Source organism: Aspergillus pseudotamarii (genome assembly GCF_009193445.1).
Source record: "Aspergillus pseudotamarii strain CBS 117625 unplaced genomic scaffold BDV38scaffold_4, whole genome shotgun sequence".
NCBI lineage: Eukaryota > Fungi > Ascomycota > Eurotiomycetes > Eurotiales > Aspergillaceae > Aspergillus > Aspergillus pseudotamarii.
The window spans coordinates 835,267-854,228 of NW_022475018.1; the positions used below are offsets into that span (position 1 = coordinate 835,267).

An 18,962-nucleotide genomic window follows, 5' to 3' on the forward strand; every position below is an offset into this window, starting at 1 on the left:
CCAGACTTGGTGTTCTTCGTACTAGTAGGCTTATCTAGAGACGAAGCAATAGAACTGCCGACGGAGATTCGGCACGAAACCATGGGAAGTTGAAACAGGAACGCCTCGGTAATTACCCGATTGGGAAACCATCGCCCGCGTCATCCACGGGGGTCAAAAGTTCTTCCTCAACCTTTTTCCCTCTCAACCATGAGTTTAATACTTTTCCTCCTTCATTATTAACTTGCCATTTTATCTCCTTGTGTAAAACCATCTGCATACTGTCTAAACCCCAGTCATGGCGAAACGAGTGACTCTCTTTGAACCTCCCCCGCTGGATTCTTCCAAAGCCCCCATCGAAAATGTCCTAGAGTTAACACCCGTGATAGATATTGGTCCAGTCCGTTTGTCTAAATCCGTACCACCTCCCTTGCTATGTCTCTAACCATTCTACTCCTCTCAACAGGATGTCTTTACGAATACTCGTCCTCTCTGGCACCCACCTGGCGCGCGGGGCATCTACGGGGGTGCGGCAATTGCCCAGTCGCTCGCCGCGGCGATGCGGACGGTTCCGTCGGATTTCGCCGTCCATAGCATGCACTGCTATTTCGTCCTCGCCGGCGATTCCGAAATCCCCATTCTATACCATGTCGAGCGAGTCCGCGATGGAAGGAGCTTCATAACGCGCACTGTCCAAGCCAGGCAGCGCGGACGACCAATTTTCACCACCACCTTGAGTTTCAGCAGGGCCAACAGCGGCGGGAAGAAGAAGCTGGAACATGCGACATCAATGCCTGCTGTTACGCTGCCGGATGACTCTTCTGCGGACGTAAAGAGGAAGTTTTATAACGCTGGAGGCGGGCCGTTTGAGTCGCACAAGCTCGGGACTGTGAACCGTAAGCATCATGACTTGCGTGTTATGCTACGAGTTGGATGAAGTTCCGGTTATGCTAACTGGCTCAGGAGATTCATCCAAGCCTGAAGATAAACGAATCCGACGCTGCATGCGCGCACGAGGAAACATCTCCGAGGCCGGCGGCCACCATGCCCATCTTTCCGCTCTCGCCTATGTGACCGATAGTTATTTCATCGGAACTGTATCGCGCGTCCACGACATCCCTCGATTTGCCTCCCCCGCCGAACTCAAAGCAGCCCTAAACGCACTTAAAAACCCATCTGACTTGGATGACGACGAAATCTCACGGGCGTTCAAGGAGTTGAAGGAAGAAGAGGCCGCCGAATTGCGCCGTCGGTTGGAGGGCGCCCTCAGTAAAGCTGAGGACCCGAAAAACAAACACAAGCATAAAGAGGTTGGCATGATGGTCAGTCTTGATCATTCGATTTACTTCCACAACCCTTGGGCGTTTCGCGCAGACGAGTGGATGGTCACGGAGATGGAGAGCCCTTGGGCTGGCGAGGGAAGGGGTTTGGTACTCCAGAGTATCTGGTCTAAAGATGGGATATTAATCGCTACATGCACGCAAGAGGTATGCTCATAATCATTCGTTTGTTGTTCCTCGGTCCGTTGTCGAATCCTACTCACTAATGCATGGTTGGTATAGGGTGTTGTAAGATTAAAACAAGATGAGCCCCCTCGGTCGAAGATATAGACTATTGCATTGCATTATCCAGCATCAAATACCCTTTCGTCTTGTTGATGATATATAAATTTCTTTCCAGGTTTGCTTTGAACTAGAGCGAAAGCACTTTCCCACTTGCCTTTGGCTATAATACGTCGTTGCATAGACACTTACCATATATATATCATTTGTGCTTCCTGCCCCCCCAGACTCTATTTGAATACATCATTATTTGTACATACATTTCAGTTGCTCACTTCGGCTTATCTTTGAGGTGTTAAAATTGAGTTTCAGATATATCATTCAGATATAGCGTACATGGATTGAACAATTCCCGTCTGCCCTTCCTGAAATCCCAGTGACAAAAGGAAGGAAGAAGAAAAAAGAAAAGAAAAAGAAAAAGAAAAAAGAAAAAAAGAGAACGCTTTCGCAAGCAAAAAGATCAAAGTGCCACCCACCCGTTTTAAACCAAAACAATGCCCCCGATGCAAGAAAAGGAAAAGAATAATGCTACAAGTTGTCATGACCCCACCAATTTTACACCTCCATCATTCCTACCTCCTCCTCCTTCAGCTGTTCTTCCTCTCGGCTTCGCTTCTCACAGAATTCCAACGCCTTCGCCCCCCAAACTTCCCTTCCTTTGTATTCGCCGACATAGTCCGGCCAACTTTTGATTTCCTTGGCTAAATTTCGCAGCTCCTGCATTGGCAGTTCATTCAAGGTGGTAAGAAACGTCTTGACGCCGAAAACGAGTGTTCCAGTTCGAGGCAGTCTACGGAAGGTCTGTCGCTCACGGCGGATGACGATATCCTCAGGGGATGGGTTGGGGTTGTCCTCAAACAATGTCGTAGGACGATAAAGGGTCTCAAACAGGTCTTCATCAGGGCGCTTCACTTCAACAAAGTAGTTTGACCGTTCCATTGGTGAAGATGGCGTAAGGCGGTTCAAGAATCTAATCGAAGGTCAGCTCCCTATCTTCTGTGCAGAGCTTCATATCCACTAACTTGCTAACAGAAGCAGCGACTTGCTGATGCCACAGAGGCACGGGTTCATGAAGCCGGGAGATTGTCCATCCAATTCGTTCCTGTACAGTCCATCCCACCGGAAAGAGGCTTGCACTGGCGGCCCTGCCTAGTTGGTCAGCTGTTGTTGCCCTGAAAGTAGGCCAAGGAGGGTCTCTTCAAACTGACAAGTAGTACTCGTCGTCCGCATTCTTCATCAAGATGCTTAGGTCTTCCATGGTCAACCTCACCGCTATCTCGAGCGGATCGACCTGCTTGTTTTGACCCCCAAACACGAACGTTTCGCCGGTCACCTTGTTATGGACAGTCGACTCGTCGCCGAACCTCTTATGTTCGAATTTGTCTGGAAACCGCTGACACAGGAAATCAACCACCTCCTCCAGCGCTTCAAGGCATGCTTCATATGACTCTGGGAGACATTGGAGGACCTTTTGCTTTTCTTGTTGCAGCAATTGACTCCGGACCTGATGCTCCGCCATGTAGTTCTTGTCGATGGTAAGCCAGTTTTGGGCATCTAGCTTCCGGATATCCATCATGACTCTATATCTTTCCCTCCCTTTGATGGGAGGAGGCTTAAGGTCCTCGCAACTAACATCTTGTGAATTGTTTTTAGGCTGAAGCCAGGGAAGATATTTTCGGAATCTAACGGCAATGAAGGACAGAAAAAGAAATAAAAGACCAATGCATGAAAGGGTATTCATCGCCTTGTTTGCCCACAATCCAATCAATATAAAGGAAAGAAAAAAGAAAAAAGAAAGAAAGGATGATGTTAAGGAACTTTTGGTTATCTCTCACTCATCGGACGCCACGACCAGGAATCACTGTTAACATCAACATGGCAAAACCTTCTCCGGAAGAGGGCAATGGCTCGAAATTTATCTGGTCCATGGACCCTAGGAGATGATGATCGTCTGGGTCAGACGATTACCTACAAAGGCTACAATGGCTTCTACATTCCTGATTCAGGCAGCTGGGTCGAACTCTGATACGTCCTGGACTTCCCCGCAAAAAGCCGCAATTCGCCGCTCCAAAAAAAGAAAAGAGAAAAAAGAACTGACAGCATCCACATGATCTAGTAGACTTTCTCAGCTCTCATAGCAATTGAGCTTCAGTGGGTCCTGGGACGGGGGTGGAGGAGAAAGTCAGGGAAAGCGAACTCTAAGTGGATCAGGGAAGGGCCAGGCAAATGGACTCAATGTACGGAGTACAGCGCCTCAAAGATCCGCAGCCGGGTCACTATGCGGAGTCCTTCAATCGGCCGTACAATTGCGTTACCAAGATGCTCCCCTCCCGCTAACTAAGTACGAGCTGACTAGCTTCATGGCCCCTCCGATCTAAAGGGCTGAGGGTACCTCTGCTCTTCGTCAGCCGGAGTTCACGCGTCTCCCGTCCGTGCGCATAAGAATGAAAGGCCTCGTGAGCTAAAAACAAGAGCCTGACTTAGGGAAGCTGTCTCTACTGCCTAACAGTTCCTGCAGTTCCGCTCCAGCAACACTCGATTTGATTTTCCGAAAGGTAGATGCAGAATGCCAATAATGGCATCATGACATCAACCTGGGATTACAAAAATAAATTAGAAATAGCGCAGGTAGCACGTTTGCGTGGTGACTGGCCTGAAATTGCAGAAACCCATACACTGTGCTAACCAAGCGCACTTGTATGACAGAATGAATATTGCCTGAGAGCTTCTGGGGCACAGCGCGTGCGTCGATGCGTGGGCCGAGTCCCAATTTGGTGGTCGATGGTCACACAGTTCCAGAGCGTCTGTTGTCATAGGTCACCGGGCTGTGGATGGAATCCAGTCCAGGTACCACTGTACATCATGTTCACTGACGTGCTGGCATGCTAGTCATTCGGAGTACTACGACTGGTCCATCTTCTCTGGGCAACCGTGGCACTATCCTCGAAACTAGGATTAGAAGAGAAGGTACGGGGCCGACACTGACGTACCATGAGGGACAAAGTCCTTGCAGTCTTTCGGTCCCCGCAAAGCTATGGAAGACTAAACATGTTAGGGTGGTGCACTGTAGGTACGCCCCAGCCAGTGGGGAACCTCAACTAACTACTTATCTACTTCGGTACAAATGTATGCACATCCATACTATGGAAGTGCGCACTTACTCAGTCGATGATCCACCACCGGCCGGGCCCAGAATTCGGGTTTCTAAGACAGTCGGTTTGGTTGGGCGACTCCACCCTCCCCGAAAACTGAGAAGATATCTGGGGTTTTGCGCTGCAACCGCCTTATCTCGCGCAAAGCGCGCTTGCCGCATCCTGCTTGGTTTTTTAGTAAGAATCAATGGTGTACTAACCAGCCCCCTAGTATAGCGGTGTCTCAACCAAGAATGCGCTTTTTTTTTTTCGCCTGCTGTCCACTTCTCTTTTTGACGGAGTAGGTGGCCTTTTCTCCCCTCGCATTTTTACTTTGATTTTTGCTTTTTTCTTTCTGTCGCATCTTTCCTTTTTTTGGCATGATCTAACAAGATTTTACGCCTCATTTGCTGTCCCCTTCTTCCCTACTTTTTTTAATTTAATTATTATCCCTTTTTTTTTTTTATTACCTTTCACACCCTCACTCCCACGCATTCACACAGACTAGTATCCAAACCCTCCGATTGAATTACGTCTGACTAATGACGTCGATATAATTGCTTTTATCGGGCTGCCAACATGCAATCGGCAGCTACGGCACCACCTAAGGCTTACTTACGAGACCCTCTTGCCTAGTCCGACTGTACTGAGCCCATAAAAGCAGAGATACCAAGGCCAAATAGTGGTCTTACGCACCGTGCACGAAAGCATCACTCTTAACTAGTGATGATCCACTTCTCAACGGGGCATTCGCAACCCACCGACCAAACGGCTTTCCTCCATTGTAAATGATAGACTTGTCTAGACAGGCCTGGTAAACTCAGTCGAGACCCTCCTCCTCAAGTCTCCTCGGCGATATCTTGTCTAATAGGAGGGATCTACTGGGGCAGATAGTGGGACACCTACTCGTGCTAACCTTCTCCAGCATTTAGGGACTGGGGCTGTGGGCACGGACTTCGCTTCAAGGCCATTGTCAAGCCCTCTTGTGGCTCCCAAATTCTCCTCAGAATGGGGTCTCTCGGCGGATATCCTCCATTTGCCTACAGCACTGGGTCCATCAATGTAACTATGACTTTCGGAAGAATTGTCCACTCAATCGAGCATCCAGCATAGTGAAATTAGAATTCTGCCTCTCGTGATTTCATCTAAATGAAGTTCACACCCTCTAAAGCCATGAATTGGTACCTTATGTCTTCTACTGACGAGGAAGTTCTCGGTATTCAACGACAGGCCCACCTATTCTGGAAAGCCACAGGAGAATATCTCGAGATCTGCCACCCCTATAGACAATTTACTCAGTTGCCTGATATACCTATCCCCGTCGTAAACCAGAATCCCACACCACTAGACCCAAAATGACAAAACTCGAACAAAAACACAAGTAGATACAACAATCATGCAATCTAGCAACGAATTCCTTCTCTCCACTAACGTACCTCCACCCCAACTAAGTTAACTAAAGTTAACTAGGTTACCCTCTATAGGTAGATCCTAATAAGCAAAACCATCCCAGATCCGCCAAATGATAAACAAATAGCGTCTCGGTTCCTCAAGACATACCCTATTACCTAAGTCTGCAAGTCAACCTCCCCTTCCACATTACCTATAGGAGAGACTGGAACAGAACCCACCCGCTCACTTCTCTTCCATTCTCTTCTGTTGATCACCTGAAGGGTAGTTATTCCGTCTTCTTAAAAGATCAAGTCTGGTTAAGCTTATGCTTGCTCTATCCTTGTCTTACGGATTTGAGTTATATTTCTTTCGTTCTTTATCTCTGAGCTGGGGTTGGATTAAAAATGTATATTCATCCTTCTTTTACCATTCTTTTACCCCGTTCTTGCGGGGAAATCTCGAGAAAAGGGAAACGTGGGGTTTATGATTAGGGTGGTGTTATTGCGATTTTTCGTTTTGTTTGCTTAGATAGTATGTTCAGGTGATGGGTTCTTGTTCTCTTGGCTACGTACGGTTTGTCTTTGACTCGATGGGTGGCGAGAGAAGGTGTGCTTTGCTATTAAAACATACTGATTGACTACTGCTATGCCCCTGGATGGATGATGAGATGATGAGGTAAGTGGTATAGTAATGACAGACGGACATTTGTCGTGAGTATTTTTCTTTTCTCATTAACTGAATTAATAATTCAACCAATCATCAAGGTGAGCTCATATAAAGGTATCCAGGAAACATCAAACATGAAGGAACATAAGGTAAGAATAAGAGGTAAACTCCATGATGGATCATTGGACAACATTGTCCAATGGCTTCGAAGGGGAATGGATGAGAAAGATGGTATAAACGCCTGCCCTGTGCAGTTGCCGGTCAACCGAGACCGTCAGTTGGCTTTAAGCTTTTTATAATACCAAGTATCAGAGTCTCAATGTGCCCGGTTTACCGGAATTTGGCTCTGCACCGGCCCATAACCTCGCCCTGGCAGACGAGCTCGGCGCTGAATTCACTGCCGTCAAGTGTGAGGTAGATGTCGAAGTATACACGGTAGAAGACTCCCTGAGGGGTATCCATGCGCTCGAAATCGGTTTCCAGGTTCTTGCGCGATAGATCCGATGTAAGTGTCACGACCTCCTTAATACCTGTTACACAGTTAGTAGAGCGTCGTAAGGGACGGCAGGATGTGTAACTTACGGGGGTCTTTCGTGTATTCAGGACAGACATCCTCGTCACAGGCGTACAGAATATCCTCATACATCAGGGTTGCTCCCGGCGCAACCTGTCGGAAAAAGCTAACTTTGACCGGCTCCCCGATCTTCACTCTCTCACCCTTCTGCACAAAGATCTGTCGTGTGTACTTGCAGCGATCTCTGCCGTCCAGACTGGGAACACGATATTGTTCCGGGTGATACCCTTCTTTGAACGGCTGCAATGTGGCCATGAGGTAGTGTCGACGGGCAACACGATGTGTAATCACACGTTCCGTGATTCCAGCAGTGACAGCGCCCTTAACGATCGCAGCGACCGAGTCCATCGGACGGACAACCTTTGATTGATATTGAGGCGGTACATGGAGTTTGATCTGTTGGAAGAGATACTCAGATGCGCCAAACCCACCCACCACAAGAACGTTCTACAAGGCTGGTTAGTTAAAGGCAAAGCTAGACAAGTAGTATTAGAACATACCTGTAGAGACCGGTTCTGCGCTTGGATGGCGATGATCTGATTCCTGACCAACTCGAGGATACGGTTGACGACAGGCTCAAAACATTGAAGGATCTCTTCGTTGGTAAACGTCATATAGCCCTCCTCGATACCGGCATCTGGGAAGTCGGCCTCAATGCCGACATCTACGGCCCACTTCTGTCCGTTGTTTCGGAAATCGGCCTTGATCCGGTTCTCGAAGTCCATGATACACTTTGCATACACCTTGCCTGCCGTGCGGGATCCATCAGGGAGTTTCATCTTACGGATTTTCGCACGAAGGATGTTGCTAAAGTTCCGATTGAGAGCTGTCGAACCGCACGAGTCACCCGATCCAGCTGTACATTCGGCGACACTAAACGGCTGTTCTTCCTCAACCTCGTAGGCGATCAAATCCACAGTTCCACCACCACAATCCACGATCAGGATCGCATCGCCGACCTTCAGATTGAGCAACCCAGTCTTTGCACAGAACAGAGCAGCAGCCTCCGGCTCAGAGATCAACGTTAGGCGATTATCGTTCTCGTCCCGCAAGAACCCAGCTTGTAAAGCCGCCGCTCGTGTCGCTGCCTTACCCGCATCATTCCAGATAGCTGGCACAGTAAGGTAGTACCGGATGTTGCGCTCTTCCCGAGTAAATACTTCACCGAGGGTCTTCTGTAGCTGAGCGCGCATCGCCTGTCGTAGCTTGAAGAGGTAGTCGGCGGCCACGTCGATTTCCGACTTACCGGGCGGGAGAGGGGGCAGATTAATCGGATCGATGTATGTGTTTCCGGACAGCATAAGCTGGAGCTTGAACCATTCGACTTTCTGCACTCCCTGCTTCGGATAGCCCGTGGGGGCCAGCGCATCTGCAATATCCGGGCCCCATCCCACCACTTTCTGGTACTGATCATAGTATAAGACGGTGGGGATCTGTGTGAAACAGCTTGGTCAGTTGGACGTATTCTCGCTTGAGTGTGGTTTGGATTGGTCACCTTCTGTTTGGTATGGGTTCCTGCTCCAGGCCATTCCGTAATGATGTCCTCTCTTGCTTCATTGTTGGTCGCAAAGGCAAAGGCGACACCGGAGAATGTGGTGCCAAAGTCAATGCCGACAATCAGCTGGGCCTTACTCCGACCGGCACCTTCAACCTCAACCGCGGGATTTCGTACCCCGTATTGGGGCTGGGGCATTCCCTGGCCCATCCCATGAGCTGCGACCGGCTGTTGCAAACCATACCCTGGAGGAGCACCCAAAGGTTGGACCGGCTGTTGCGTATAGTGCAAGTTGGTGTTCAACGGTGCCGGGTGATGACTCAACTGCTGGCCTGGGGGCATCGGGCTGGTCGGCCGCTGGTATGTATAGCTAGGGGGACGCCCCAGAGGGTTTTGGTTGTTCATCGGGAGACTCGTCGTGGACGAACTATGGTGAGAAGGTGGGGAACTAGGAGAGGTGGCGTTCGAGGGCGGGGCGACGAGTGTGTTGCTCGATGCGTTAGGTGGTTGTTGAACTGGCGCAGGCTGGGCACTATGCTTGTTCCGCTTCGTCCCAAAAGTGAACGACTTGAACCGTGAGCTCATCAGGTCCATATAAGTGACCACGATGGGGTCAACGGAGTATTCAAGAGACGAGGGGGAAGAGGGGGAGGGGTTGCAGGGAAGATATAAGACGAAAAAGGAAGAGGAAAACGAGTGGAAGAAAAGGCACAAAAGTCAAAAGCGAGAGCGTAAGAAACGAGTGGGTGTATTTGGACAGAGAGGCAGTGCCAACTCTTTGCTTAGGCAGTCAGAAAAGCCTCTCCCGGGTTTACTGTTAGTTTGGGAGTGGGGAGGGGGGGGGGAGAAACACGGGAGGAACACGAGCAAAAGAAGATCGTTCCGGACAGAGAAAAATCACAGGATAAGGCAATTAATTGGTTCTCAAAGGGACGCATGGGCGTTTCGGTAGGAAGTCCGTAGTAACGTAGGAAAACAATGGTGGTTGAAGAAGTAACAAAGAGACGAAGGGAAGCGAAATGCCAGAAAGGTGCAAGTTCACGGACCCCAACAGTGACTGGTTTAGAATGATCATCCCTCAATGATCAATCTCCCTGGAATGCGCTCTCCCCTCGGTGGGATATCAATCCCAGTAATTCTTCGACCTTTGAAGAGGAGATTAATTCTTGTTCACTCAGCCTTATCTGTTTTGTTTCAGATGGCTGTATGTCTTTTTTTCCCCGTAGAAAACAAACGTGGTGTTTCCGTTTGTTGATTGATGATGCTTACCATGGATGATGGCACATCATCAAGTCATTCCTTCCGCCCCCAACTTCCTATTTTACACATTGCGGAGACAACCGGTGTGGTACGGTACCATACAGGTAACATACCAACACACTTTCTCTTGTGTACGTTAAGCAGATGGACTGTATTATGTGATAAGTCCCCAGGCATCAACTTCCAATCCACTTGCACTTTCATGGCATGTCCGATTCAAGGTTAGCGGATCCCGTCAAGTTGTCAGTTTCCAACATTGACATATGTCTCTGGTTTGACAGTCATGCGTACTCTATATATATACTTAGTATATCTAACTATAGAAGCTTCCCCGAAACATAATAGCCCCTAGCAAAAGAGGGGCTATATACATCAAATCTCCCGATCCTTTCTATTCTAACTATTTTATTGTGATTTTTTTCTTGTATATTTGCCCACCCTTGAACCCTTGAAAAATCACCTTGGCGCTAAAAAAAAAAAAAAAGGCAAACCGGAGATGTGCCTGAGGCGAGCCATGGTACGGAAGGATTGACGCCCAAGCAGGGACAGCCTTATACTACGTAGTAATTACAGCCACACTGCTCAGCCTGCCGTTGGTCGGTCCCACGTTTTCTTTGTCTGGCTGCGGCTGAATGCTGTATCGCTGATCCCTCGCCATGTACCGTACCGTTTCATACAAACTCTAACGCTCTACGCACCGACCAATAAGCAACGGCCTTGACATTCAGGCAACGAGGCGGACTTACTTCATGGATCTAAATATGGATAAGTTTCTCTGCCTGTGCTATTCTAAGTTCCATTATGGATTCTTCTTCCGTGCCACCCACTTGGATGGCTTGTAAAGTGGCTGGAGCATACTCTGAGGATCCTGGATATAGCCACACATTGGCCGATCTTCCACTTCCTGCCGCTTCTCAATGTGAAAGCCCATCCGCTCCACAAGGCAAAAGACTTCTTCCTCCGTAAGCTCCACATTGCCAGGTTCCCCAATCCCCTGGTTCTCATCGCGGCCTCCTTCCCGGTGGCTACGGTTGCTGCCGTCCTCGAAATGCCATAACAACGGCCCGATATTGACCCACACCCCGTTGGGCTTCAGGCAGTGTCGGATCGTCTCGATGTACCGAATGAGATTTGGGGCTGTGTCGATGAAGAAGACCGTCGCCACCGCATCGTATGTCTCCTTATTGGACGGGTTGCTGTAGAGCACCACGAAGTCGGCTGCGGACATCCCCATTGATCCAAAGGGCGTCTGGTTCGCCTGCGCCTCAACCATGGCTAACCCGGGATGCGTATCTGGGATCATTACCTTCCGCAGCTGCTGCTCTCTAGACAGGAGGTTTGAGAAGTGGAGCGCAAACGGATACAGCGCATGATGCTGGGGGCCAGACGTATGGTTCAAGACCCAGCTGCTGGCCAGCAACTGGTGGTATGAGATTTCGTTGCCCTCGGTAGCAAACCCAGCCTGGCAGACTTCAAAGACCAATCTTCCCAAACCAGCTCCAGGGACTAGCACCTTGACTTCCTCCCCAGTGGCAAGTCTCTCGCCGAACTCATCCCGCAGTTCGCGCACAACTGGTTCCACGCAGACTTCTCTCTCCGCTTTGCCCTCGGAGCTCCAGTCGCGATAGAATTGCCTAATAGTTGAGTGGGCTTTGTTGACATCTGAAGAAGTCGCTGTGTTATGCCAGTTTTGACGCGGGTCCTCTGGATCGGGGTTCGCCGGTAGCCCAAACGAGGAAAGCCCCGTTGCGAGGATAGCGTCTGCGATATCGGCATTCACGTCAATGGCATCATCTACCCGGTTAAAATTGTCCAAAATTGAAAATGGTGGCTCCGCAAGCATCTGCCAGTGAGCTGATGGTAAAGCATAGAACGCCTGGCGTCGGCGATGCGTAGTGTTCATGTGAGCAGTTCTTCGATATTGCCTAAGAGAAGTTCAGTCACACGATTTAAGAACAGTCAATCCGATGTAGTCCCGAGATGCCAAAGTTGGCACTTGAGAGAAGTCAAGCCAAAAGAGAACATATTGGAGCTCCGAAGGAACGAATGCAATACCTCTTCCTCTTCTGTCTCTCCCCTCCTATCCTCCCTATTATTTCCACCTATGGACAGCAATACAATTGAACTACCAACAAGCACAAGCCCATACCTAAAAGAATCCAGCGCAGCAAAAAGCACTCGTCGTTCGTCGGGGTCAGCCAACGGGTCAAAGTCCCCTGCCCAGCTGCGAACCTCTTCGTCATCCAGATGCTGCGAATCAGAAGCCATGCTGCTTTAACGGTAACCGTTGTGATAACCAAGTCGACAACCAGATATACTCTGTACAGCTGTAAAATCTCCAACACCAAAAGAAACAGGCACCTCCAGTTGATATGGGAGCCAAGCAAAAGTAATATAACTCAGCGTTGTTCTTTATATTATGGAGGAACAAAAGAATGTGAAGATCTGAGATGGTAGCCAAAGCTCAAAAGTGAAGAATGGACCCGCTCTGTTTGGCGGGGAACCAAGAGCGGTACCTCGAGGCTCAAACGTCTCAATCATCGATCCATATCAACATCAACGACCACATCAAAACAGAACATCTCAGAAGAAAAGGACGTAGGAAATTGCACTCAGCGAATCGAAAATAGATATCTCACAAATAATTTATCCTCCAAGCATGGCGACAGCAGTGGAAGCACCGATACCGCCTCAAGTCGAGAACGTGGCGCCGCATGCCAAACCCCAAGAGTTATCATTCCCCCTTCCAAAGGCATTGCATACGACCGCACACGTCCATCTCAACCTCTTGGACACATGCGCAACGGTATTCCTGGCGACGTCGACCCCAGGTGACTCGGCGGGGTCCGTGAAACCGATGGGAAGCTTCGTCTACGCTATGCCGGATGTAAGTGCTTCTTTTTCTTCTTACCCTTAATTTTTGGTCGGACTTTTACATAGTTGGACTGGCGCTGTGTGAATATATCCATACATACAGAAGACCATACGGAACATGGGAATACCACATGTCCTCTTATGCTGTTCCAAAACCCGGGGCTCTTTCTTCCATGTATATCCATCTTTGCCATACACACATCTTGCGTTACTACCAAAGCACTTTAACCATCTACCCTGAAACACTTTACCCATTTAATCAAGTTGAAACCTGGCCGCTCACACATACCAGCGCACGAACCCTCGCAACACCATATCCACAACGCTATACAATCTCCCCGGAAGTGTGGAATACACAATTCGGATCGCTAAGATCCTGGCTCGTCGCATGAGGGTCCCAGTCTACGTGGGCTGCAGCATTGATCCGACGGCGCTGGGGCTATTGGTCGAGGAAGAGATGGAAGGGTTGACAAAGATAGTGGAGGTAATTATACAGCGGTGGGAAGAGTCCAGGAAATGAGAGAATGAAGAGATCATATGGTTGCGGGTAGTTGGTAGTATTGATGGAGTAACGATATCGGACTCTGGAGTCAGCACTTGCCCTTTTTGGTCTGTTAATCTTTTCTTTCCCTTAATAACACCTGGTTTTTTTTTTTTTTTTTTCCTCATTTCATTTCGATAGTTTCATAAGTAGTGTGTTGGGTATGAATGGACCGGGTCTAATTTGGGATGGAATTAATTATGGGAATTCGTGTTACTTAATCATTCTTGTTATCTAAGACATTCAAAGTTGAGAGATCTCGGCTATAGGGAGTCCAATAAACACCTATCTTTCATAAGTAGTCTAGAATTATGTGCTAGTAATCGTAAATGTGTAATTGCAACAACGAGGGCTACGTCTCTCGACCGAGAAAATTAGAACAAAAAATTAACATCCCCATAATCGGATCTTATTGAACCGAGAGGCGCCCCATAACGACTCCAGTACCTAGACTTGCGTATTTAGTCTCCGAGCATCCGAACAAGCACGATGCCCAGAAAAGAAAGAGTAAAATAATAAACAGATTAAAACAGACGAGAGAGACAAAAGGGGAGAAACAAACAAAAAGCATTCTCCATCCAAGGGAATCCACAATTAATTTATTTAGGGCTAGCAATACTACTCTAATAATATAGTGCATCTAAGCCACCAACTCCGGTTGGACAATTCCCCAAAGCTTGCATTCCAATGACAGATGTCGGACGTCGGTCGACTCCGATGCAATTGCGATGTTGAAACATGTCCACTTCTTGGGTGGGGTTTGACCATGGTTTCAGAGCCCCCTTGTAGAAGGTGGTATTGAAGGTGTAGACATCATGTGAGATAAACGCTGCGAGTTTCACCGGATTTGTCGTCCAGATGGTACACGCATTCAACCAAGTTACAATAATAATGAACGGTCATATTCGGAATCGTTTCCGAAGCGGCGGATTTAGAATCCGTCTAAGTAGTGGAGCGCCCAGGTTCCATGTGCTCCTTTGTATTTTTTTTTCTTGGGGGGCGGGTTTACTTCGGCGCCCAATATGTACACAAATTTGGTGGGTTCATTTTTTTGGTCTTTCTTCTTTGAATCAGATCGTAACAGAATATAATTGAGAATCCATAATATACATGACAATAAATTGGGCGCAACAGCTCGCTCGGATATTCCAATTTGAGACATAGATGTGTATCTGAAGTGTCAATGAGCCTCAAGAGTGGGTTTCCACCACTCACCGTAGAGCTTTCATAGTGAAACCTCCGATGTTGATTCCAAAGTATTGTCGCGGCTACAAGAGCTGAGTCAGGCGTCTCATTTCGCCTAATTACCCAGCAGATCTATATATAGGTTGACTCTGATTGAAAGAAACAACGTAGAAAGCGGGTACTCGGTAATGGAATTCTTATCGAAAAGACGGGATTGCGTTATAGATTGGCTACCCCCATCGCACTCCAGATAGATTGAGTCTGACGCCATCGCATTCGTTTAATCGATTGATATCATGAAGTGACAGCCCCATGCATGCTCACGTGTGGTGTTGCAGCCAAGCGATGTCGCTAGTCCCCCATTTTCGAAGCCCAATGAAGACCGGTATAACCTCACAAGTCTCGATCGAGGCTGATAAAGCGGGGACAAGGCACGGGATATTTGACCAGTCACAATGGACTATAAACCAACATTATCAGCACGAGGTAGATAGCTGCAGGAACCTGTTTTGCATAGAGGCATTGTGGGATTCCAGACCACGGAATCCACCGATTAGATCTCAACGAGACCATATCAAGTGTTGTAACCGAAAAAGAAGAGGAAAAAAAACCCCTCATCAACCAAGCAGGACGGGGTACAGCAGTGGATTGTCACGGGAGGGACCACATGGGGACCGGAATCTAGGCGATCCAATCACAGCCGGGAGGCCAGCCTCTAAAAGGATCATTTCCCGTGCGGTCAGCCCGTTTCCTCCAAGCCCAGAAGACGAGGTAAACGGCTGCTAAGTTTGCCTAACGAATGAGGCGCCACACTGGACAGAGATCCGATACCCGCGCTAAGTAAAAAACACACCCGAATCCCGAGGTGCGTGCGGCGCAGTTCTATGTGCTGTATGTGCTAAGACCAGGCTAGAAATCCTGGTGCGCCCGTTTACCCTTTTCATTGTCCATCCCATGATCAATCTTTATCGACAGCGGATCCTAGTTAGGATTGAATCATTGGTGCGCGGGCGCTGGTCCTCCGAGTCAGGTTGGGTCGGTCGTCGTAAAATTCAATAAACAGATCAATAAAAAATAATATACATTTTTTATCACTCTGGTCGTAATCGCAGGAGATAGTTAGATACATGCCTCATCTCGTGGATAGGGTTCACTCGTAGTCTAGATGTTCCAGGGAGGAGGCTAGTAGCAATGGTAGCCATTTTTCAGGGATCGGTAGTCAACTGATGCCCTAAATCATGCCATTGATATCCAGTCAGAACTACCGACGGAATCCTTCCGTTCAGAGTAGTAGTAGCCAGCCCAGTCAATTTGCGGCACTCCCATGCGGCAATATGGATCTAGTTGACACAAGGTGGGTGTGAAAAGACTTTAGTAAAGTGATAGGCTATGATGCGTAACACCCCGTCCAATCTGCGCAACTAATCACCTGCAGATTAGTTGGTCTACAAGGCACAGTTGTCGAATTGGCAAGGTCAACCACTCTAAGGTATACTTTCCGTCGAACTTGGTACTGGACATGTATGGAGCTCGAGTCCTTCCAGAGCGAAATAACATTCACCGACGGTGTTGAAATTGAGAGGGGTACTGAGGTGAAGAGGGATGCCACTCAAGGATGGTAGCATTAGTTAATCATTAGTAACTAAATACTACGGTTGATCATTGATCGCTTGATATTGTCAACAATAAGGAGCCAGTGGAAAGACACTAACAAGCCGCTATCACATTGCCAGACAGTTAATGCCGGTTAAGTCAGGCCGAAAGCAAATGCATTATGGGAAGAACCTTAGTGCTCTGATCGACACCAGCCACACAAGCAGGAGGCACCATTACCCACCACGGAGGTTCCCGTCTGTTTTGACGATTAGGAATCATACTGTAATAATCTCGTCTCAACGGACGAGGTGGTTATTGTCACTTGGGCATTCTAGATTCCTATACATTTATAAGCCGAGAAGGAACTCCCACAGCTCATCCAGAAGCTGACGTACTCCCTAGTACAAACCATATTTTGTTCGAGAACGTTATTCGGACGAAACACGGAAAACGTGATAGCGAAAAATCTCCGGGGGATGCTTCTTGGGGAAAAGGGTCTTTTTTTTATTTTTGAAGAATCACGGTGATTGGAAGCGGGGTTCATCTTTCGGGATTCAAAAAATGCCAATCATCGCCTGTCCAGTAATAGTTCTTACTAGAGTCCATTCTGGATTTATTTCTTTTTTTTGTTTGTTCCAACAGGCAATTTCGGAAGATCCCAATGTCGTTCTGCTGGGTCGCCACAGAATTATTTCATTGACTATGAGCAAGTTTATCATCAGCCGGTCCACCCGCTAAACTCCTCTGAACCGTCCCGGTTGAGCTTCCGGGCTGGTCTTCCATGTGGCCCAGCCAATGGCTGCATCCGAGGAAGGATTCCGAGAGATCGTCACATCGACCACAATTTTGGGGGGGAGGGTTCTCTACCTATGAAATTCTTAGGAAGAATGACCACGATAGAGCTCCTTCTGAACCTGTTCGGATCTCGGAATACAATTCCCCTATTAGGTCTTATGTCCTTTATTATATTTCTTAGGATATATATTCTATGGAACTCCCATGCAATTTCAGTTACCACCTACTAGTAGTGTTGATCGATTTTGCAGGGATATTGGGATTACTACTGTTGTGTTAATTTTAGCTTGACAGGCAGCTTCAGGAGTGCACTGACTGCACAACACAGAGGGAGGCATCGGTGAAGAGAATAAGAATAGAACCTTAAACCGAATCACGGTCCAATCAAGCCATGAACCTTGGAAACCCACAGGAATAATGAGGTAAAAGCCTTTGGGCTTTCCTTAATCCCGCCCAATCACTCATAGATGCTGGTATTTTCTTTCTTTCTTTTCCCCCCCTCTCTTCTCGATTTTATTTGGTGGCAGCACCCCTTCAGCGCTGAGAAGAAAGTAGGCAGCATCGGGTCTCTAATCTCGTGGCAGGATGGTTGCCTGCAATGCGATAGATGGTCAAGCAAACCGTTGCTAGATCCTGTTTAATTATAGCTCCCAGGGTATTTGTTCGAGAACACATTTAAGCTCAGTACGAGCAATTACGTTGACCAGGATTATCCTCAACATTAATTCATCTCATTATAATACTTATACCGAGAGTACCTTACACAATAGTCTGGAGTGGGACCATTGGGACCATGAACCGTGGAAAAAGGCGACAGAAACGTTGTGACCTTTACAAAATACTAGCACACTTACACTGCCACTGCCGATCTCGGGTTAACTTGAGTGTTAGCCAGAGGTCTGATCTCCCATCTGTTGCCTAAAGGTAAAGTAAATGAATAGGTTGTTCGATACTACGATTGTTGATGAGCATGGTAGGAATAAAGCACGATGATGTTACTATCCTAGTAGTTCGAGATATACAAACGTTGCGATCTACAGTTATTAGGACTGATGGATTTCGTCACGAATTTAATAGATTTCGGGAAGAATATCCGAATCTCACACCAATTCTAATATATTAACCTATTAAGTGGATGATAGGAACATACTTTCTGGAGCGCTGAGAGTAATTTAGTGTACTGTACTCCGTATGTACTGTACATTGAATGTTTCCTCCTCCAAACCACACCCATGGCCGTTTCACACTGAAAATAAAGATACCTCGAGATAGCCAAGATTTATTACCCCCTTTATACCCCAGTGTGTCACTGTTTTTCTTCTTTTTTTTCTTTTTCTTTATTTTTTTCCCTTTTTTCTTTTTTTCATTTTCTTCTTTTTTTTTACCCCCATCCTTCCTGACTCTTCCTTGGTAATGAAAGGAAAAGGACAGGTAAAAAAATAGAGGGGGGAAAAAAAAAGGCTAACGATCAAGCTAAGCGACACTAAAGCCAACTAAACCAAAGAAAAGATACTACTCCGGAGAAAAACTCAAAAAGAAGGCCTGTCGGCAGAAGATTCCTGAGAAAGATAAATTCTGCAGTAAGCTCCAATTTACTTAATCTCCACCTTCCTCACGATCTGATTTGAGTAGAAGCCGGTGTCGTTTCAGCCCATGGTTAGAAGTAACTGGGGTCAGCCGAGAGACTTTCGGAGTCGCTTCCTGACTCTTTGAACGAAGGAAGACCCTGGAGAATGGAGTCCGTCCCGGCCGATTACTTAGTACTAGGCGTGTCTAGGATAAAGTACTTGACGCATTGAGCGCGTGGCATTGGGAAATTAATTCATCGTGTCGATCGATGTTCCTTTTAGGATCTGTGATATCGCAAAGAATTCTTCTTCTGGAGATGTAGATTTCTAAGAAAAAAAATCCC

The 18,962-nt window shown here is 47.6% G+C and overlaps 5 protein-coding genes across 5 annotated transcripts; 2 read left to right on the forward strand and 3 right to left on the reverse strand.

Annotated features, from left to right (window-relative positions):
• The first annotated feature begins 220 nt into the window (after positions 1 to 220).
• On the forward strand, positions 221 to 2,004 carry BDV38DRAFT_235458 (thioesterase-like superfamily-domain-containing protein). Its single transcript, XM_032053344.1, has 4 exons — positions 221 to 379; positions 446 to 875; positions 943 to 1,466; positions 1,542 to 2,004. Exons 1-4 carry the CDS (start codon positions 278 to 280, stop codon positions 1,587 to 1,589), a joined length of 1,104 nt encoding a protein of 367 aa, XP_031918734.1. The 5' UTR covers positions 221 to 277; the 3' UTR covers positions 1,590 to 2,004.
• BDV38DRAFT_235459 (heme-dependent oxidative N-demethylase family protein) lies at positions 1,912 to 3,404 on the reverse strand. The gene is made up of 3 exons (XM_032053345.1): positions 2,750 to 3,404; positions 2,564 to 2,686; positions 1,912 to 2,511 (listed from the first exon to the last, which is right to left on the reverse strand). Exons 1-3 carry the CDS (start codon positions 3,280 to 3,282, stop codon positions 2,097 to 2,099), a joined length of 1,071 nt encoding a protein of 356 aa, XP_031918735.1. The 5' UTR covers positions 3,283 to 3,404; the 3' UTR covers positions 1,912 to 2,096.
• A 3,524-nt stretch (positions 3,405 to 6,928) lies between these two features.
• Positions 6,929 to 9,636, reverse strand: BDV38DRAFT_128489 (Hsp70 family protein). Its single transcript, XM_032051260.1, has 4 exons — positions 8,800 to 9,636; positions 7,805 to 8,737; positions 7,313 to 7,751; positions 6,929 to 7,260 (listed from the first exon to the last, which is right to left on the reverse strand). The coding sequence occupies exons 1-4, from the start codon at positions 9,391 to 9,393 to the stop codon at positions 7,061 to 7,063; spliced, it is 2,166 nt and encodes a 721-aa protein (XP_031918736.1). The 5' UTR covers positions 9,394 to 9,636; the 3' UTR covers positions 6,929 to 7,060.
• A 1,222-nt stretch (positions 9,637 to 10,858) lies between these two features.
• On the reverse strand, positions 10,859 to 12,327 carry BDV38DRAFT_278192 (N2227-like protein-domain-containing protein; the record flags this gene model as incomplete). The annotated part of the gene is made up of 2 exons (XM_032058663.1): positions 10,859 to 11,984; positions 12,209 to 12,327. The coding sequence occupies 2 exons, from the start codon at positions 12,325 to 12,327 to the stop codon at positions 10,859 to 10,861; spliced, it is 1,245 nt and encodes a 414-aa protein (XP_031918737.1).
• A 290-nt stretch (positions 12,328 to 12,617) lies between these two features.
• Positions 12,618 to 13,584, forward strand: BDV38DRAFT_128509 (proteasome assembly chaperone 4 family protein). The gene is made up of 2 exons (XM_032051261.1): positions 12,618 to 12,946; positions 13,226 to 13,584. Exons 1-2 carry the CDS (start codon positions 12,719 to 12,721, stop codon positions 13,451 to 13,453), a joined length of 456 nt encoding a protein of 151 aa, XP_031918738.1. The 5' UTR covers positions 12,618 to 12,718; the 3' UTR covers positions 13,454 to 13,584.
• Positions 13,585 to 18,962: the final 5,378 nt, after the last annotated feature.

Excerpts from the sequence above, each read along its gene's own strand:
- BDV38DRAFT_235458 (XM_032053344.1), top strand. The coding sequence starts at position 278 with ATGGCGAAACGAGTGACTCTCTTTGAACCTCCCCCGCTGGATTCTTCC. Across the intron at positions 380-445 it reads CCGTGATAGATATTGGTCCA|GATGTCTTTACGAATACTCG; the intron begins GTCCGTTTGTCT and ends TCCTCTCAACAG. Across the intron at positions 1,467-1,541 it reads TCGCTACATGCACGCAAGAG|GGTGTTGTAAGATTAAAACA; the intron begins GTATGCTCATAA and ends TGGTTGGTATAG.
- BDV38DRAFT_235459 (XM_032053345.1), bottom strand. The coding sequence starts at position 3,282 with ATGAATACCCTTTCATGCATTGGTCTTTTATTTCTTTTTCTGTCCTTC. Across the intron at positions 2,687-2,749 it reads GCGGACGACGAGTACTACTT|GGCCGCCAGTGCAAGCCTCT; the intron begins GTCAGTTTGAAG and ends CCAACTAGGCAG. Across the intron at positions 2,512-2,563 it reads GTCGCTGCTTCTGTTAGCAA|ATTCTTGAACCGCCTTACGC; the intron begins GTTAGTGGATAT and ends ACCTTCGATTAG.
- BDV38DRAFT_128489 (XM_032051260.1), bottom strand. The coding sequence starts at position 9,393 with ATGGACCTGATGAGCTCACGGTTCAAGTCGTTCACTTTTGGGACGAAG. Across the intron at positions 8,738-8,799 it reads GAACCCATACCAAACAGAAG|ATCCCCACCGTCTTATACTA; the intron begins GTGACCAATCCA and ends TGTTTCACACAG. Across the intron at positions 7,752-7,804 it reads CGCAGAACCGGTCTCTACAG|AACGTTCTTGTGGTGGGTGG; the intron begins GTATGTTCTAAT and ends CCAGCCTTGTAG.
- BDV38DRAFT_128509 (XM_032051261.1), top strand. The coding sequence starts at position 12,719 with ATGGCGACAGCAGTGGAAGCACCGATACCGCCTCAAGTCGAGAACGTG. Across the intron at positions 12,947-13,225 it reads TCGTCTACGCTATGCCGGAT|CGCACGAACCCTCGCAACAC; the intron begins GTAAGTGCTTCT and ends CACACATACCAG.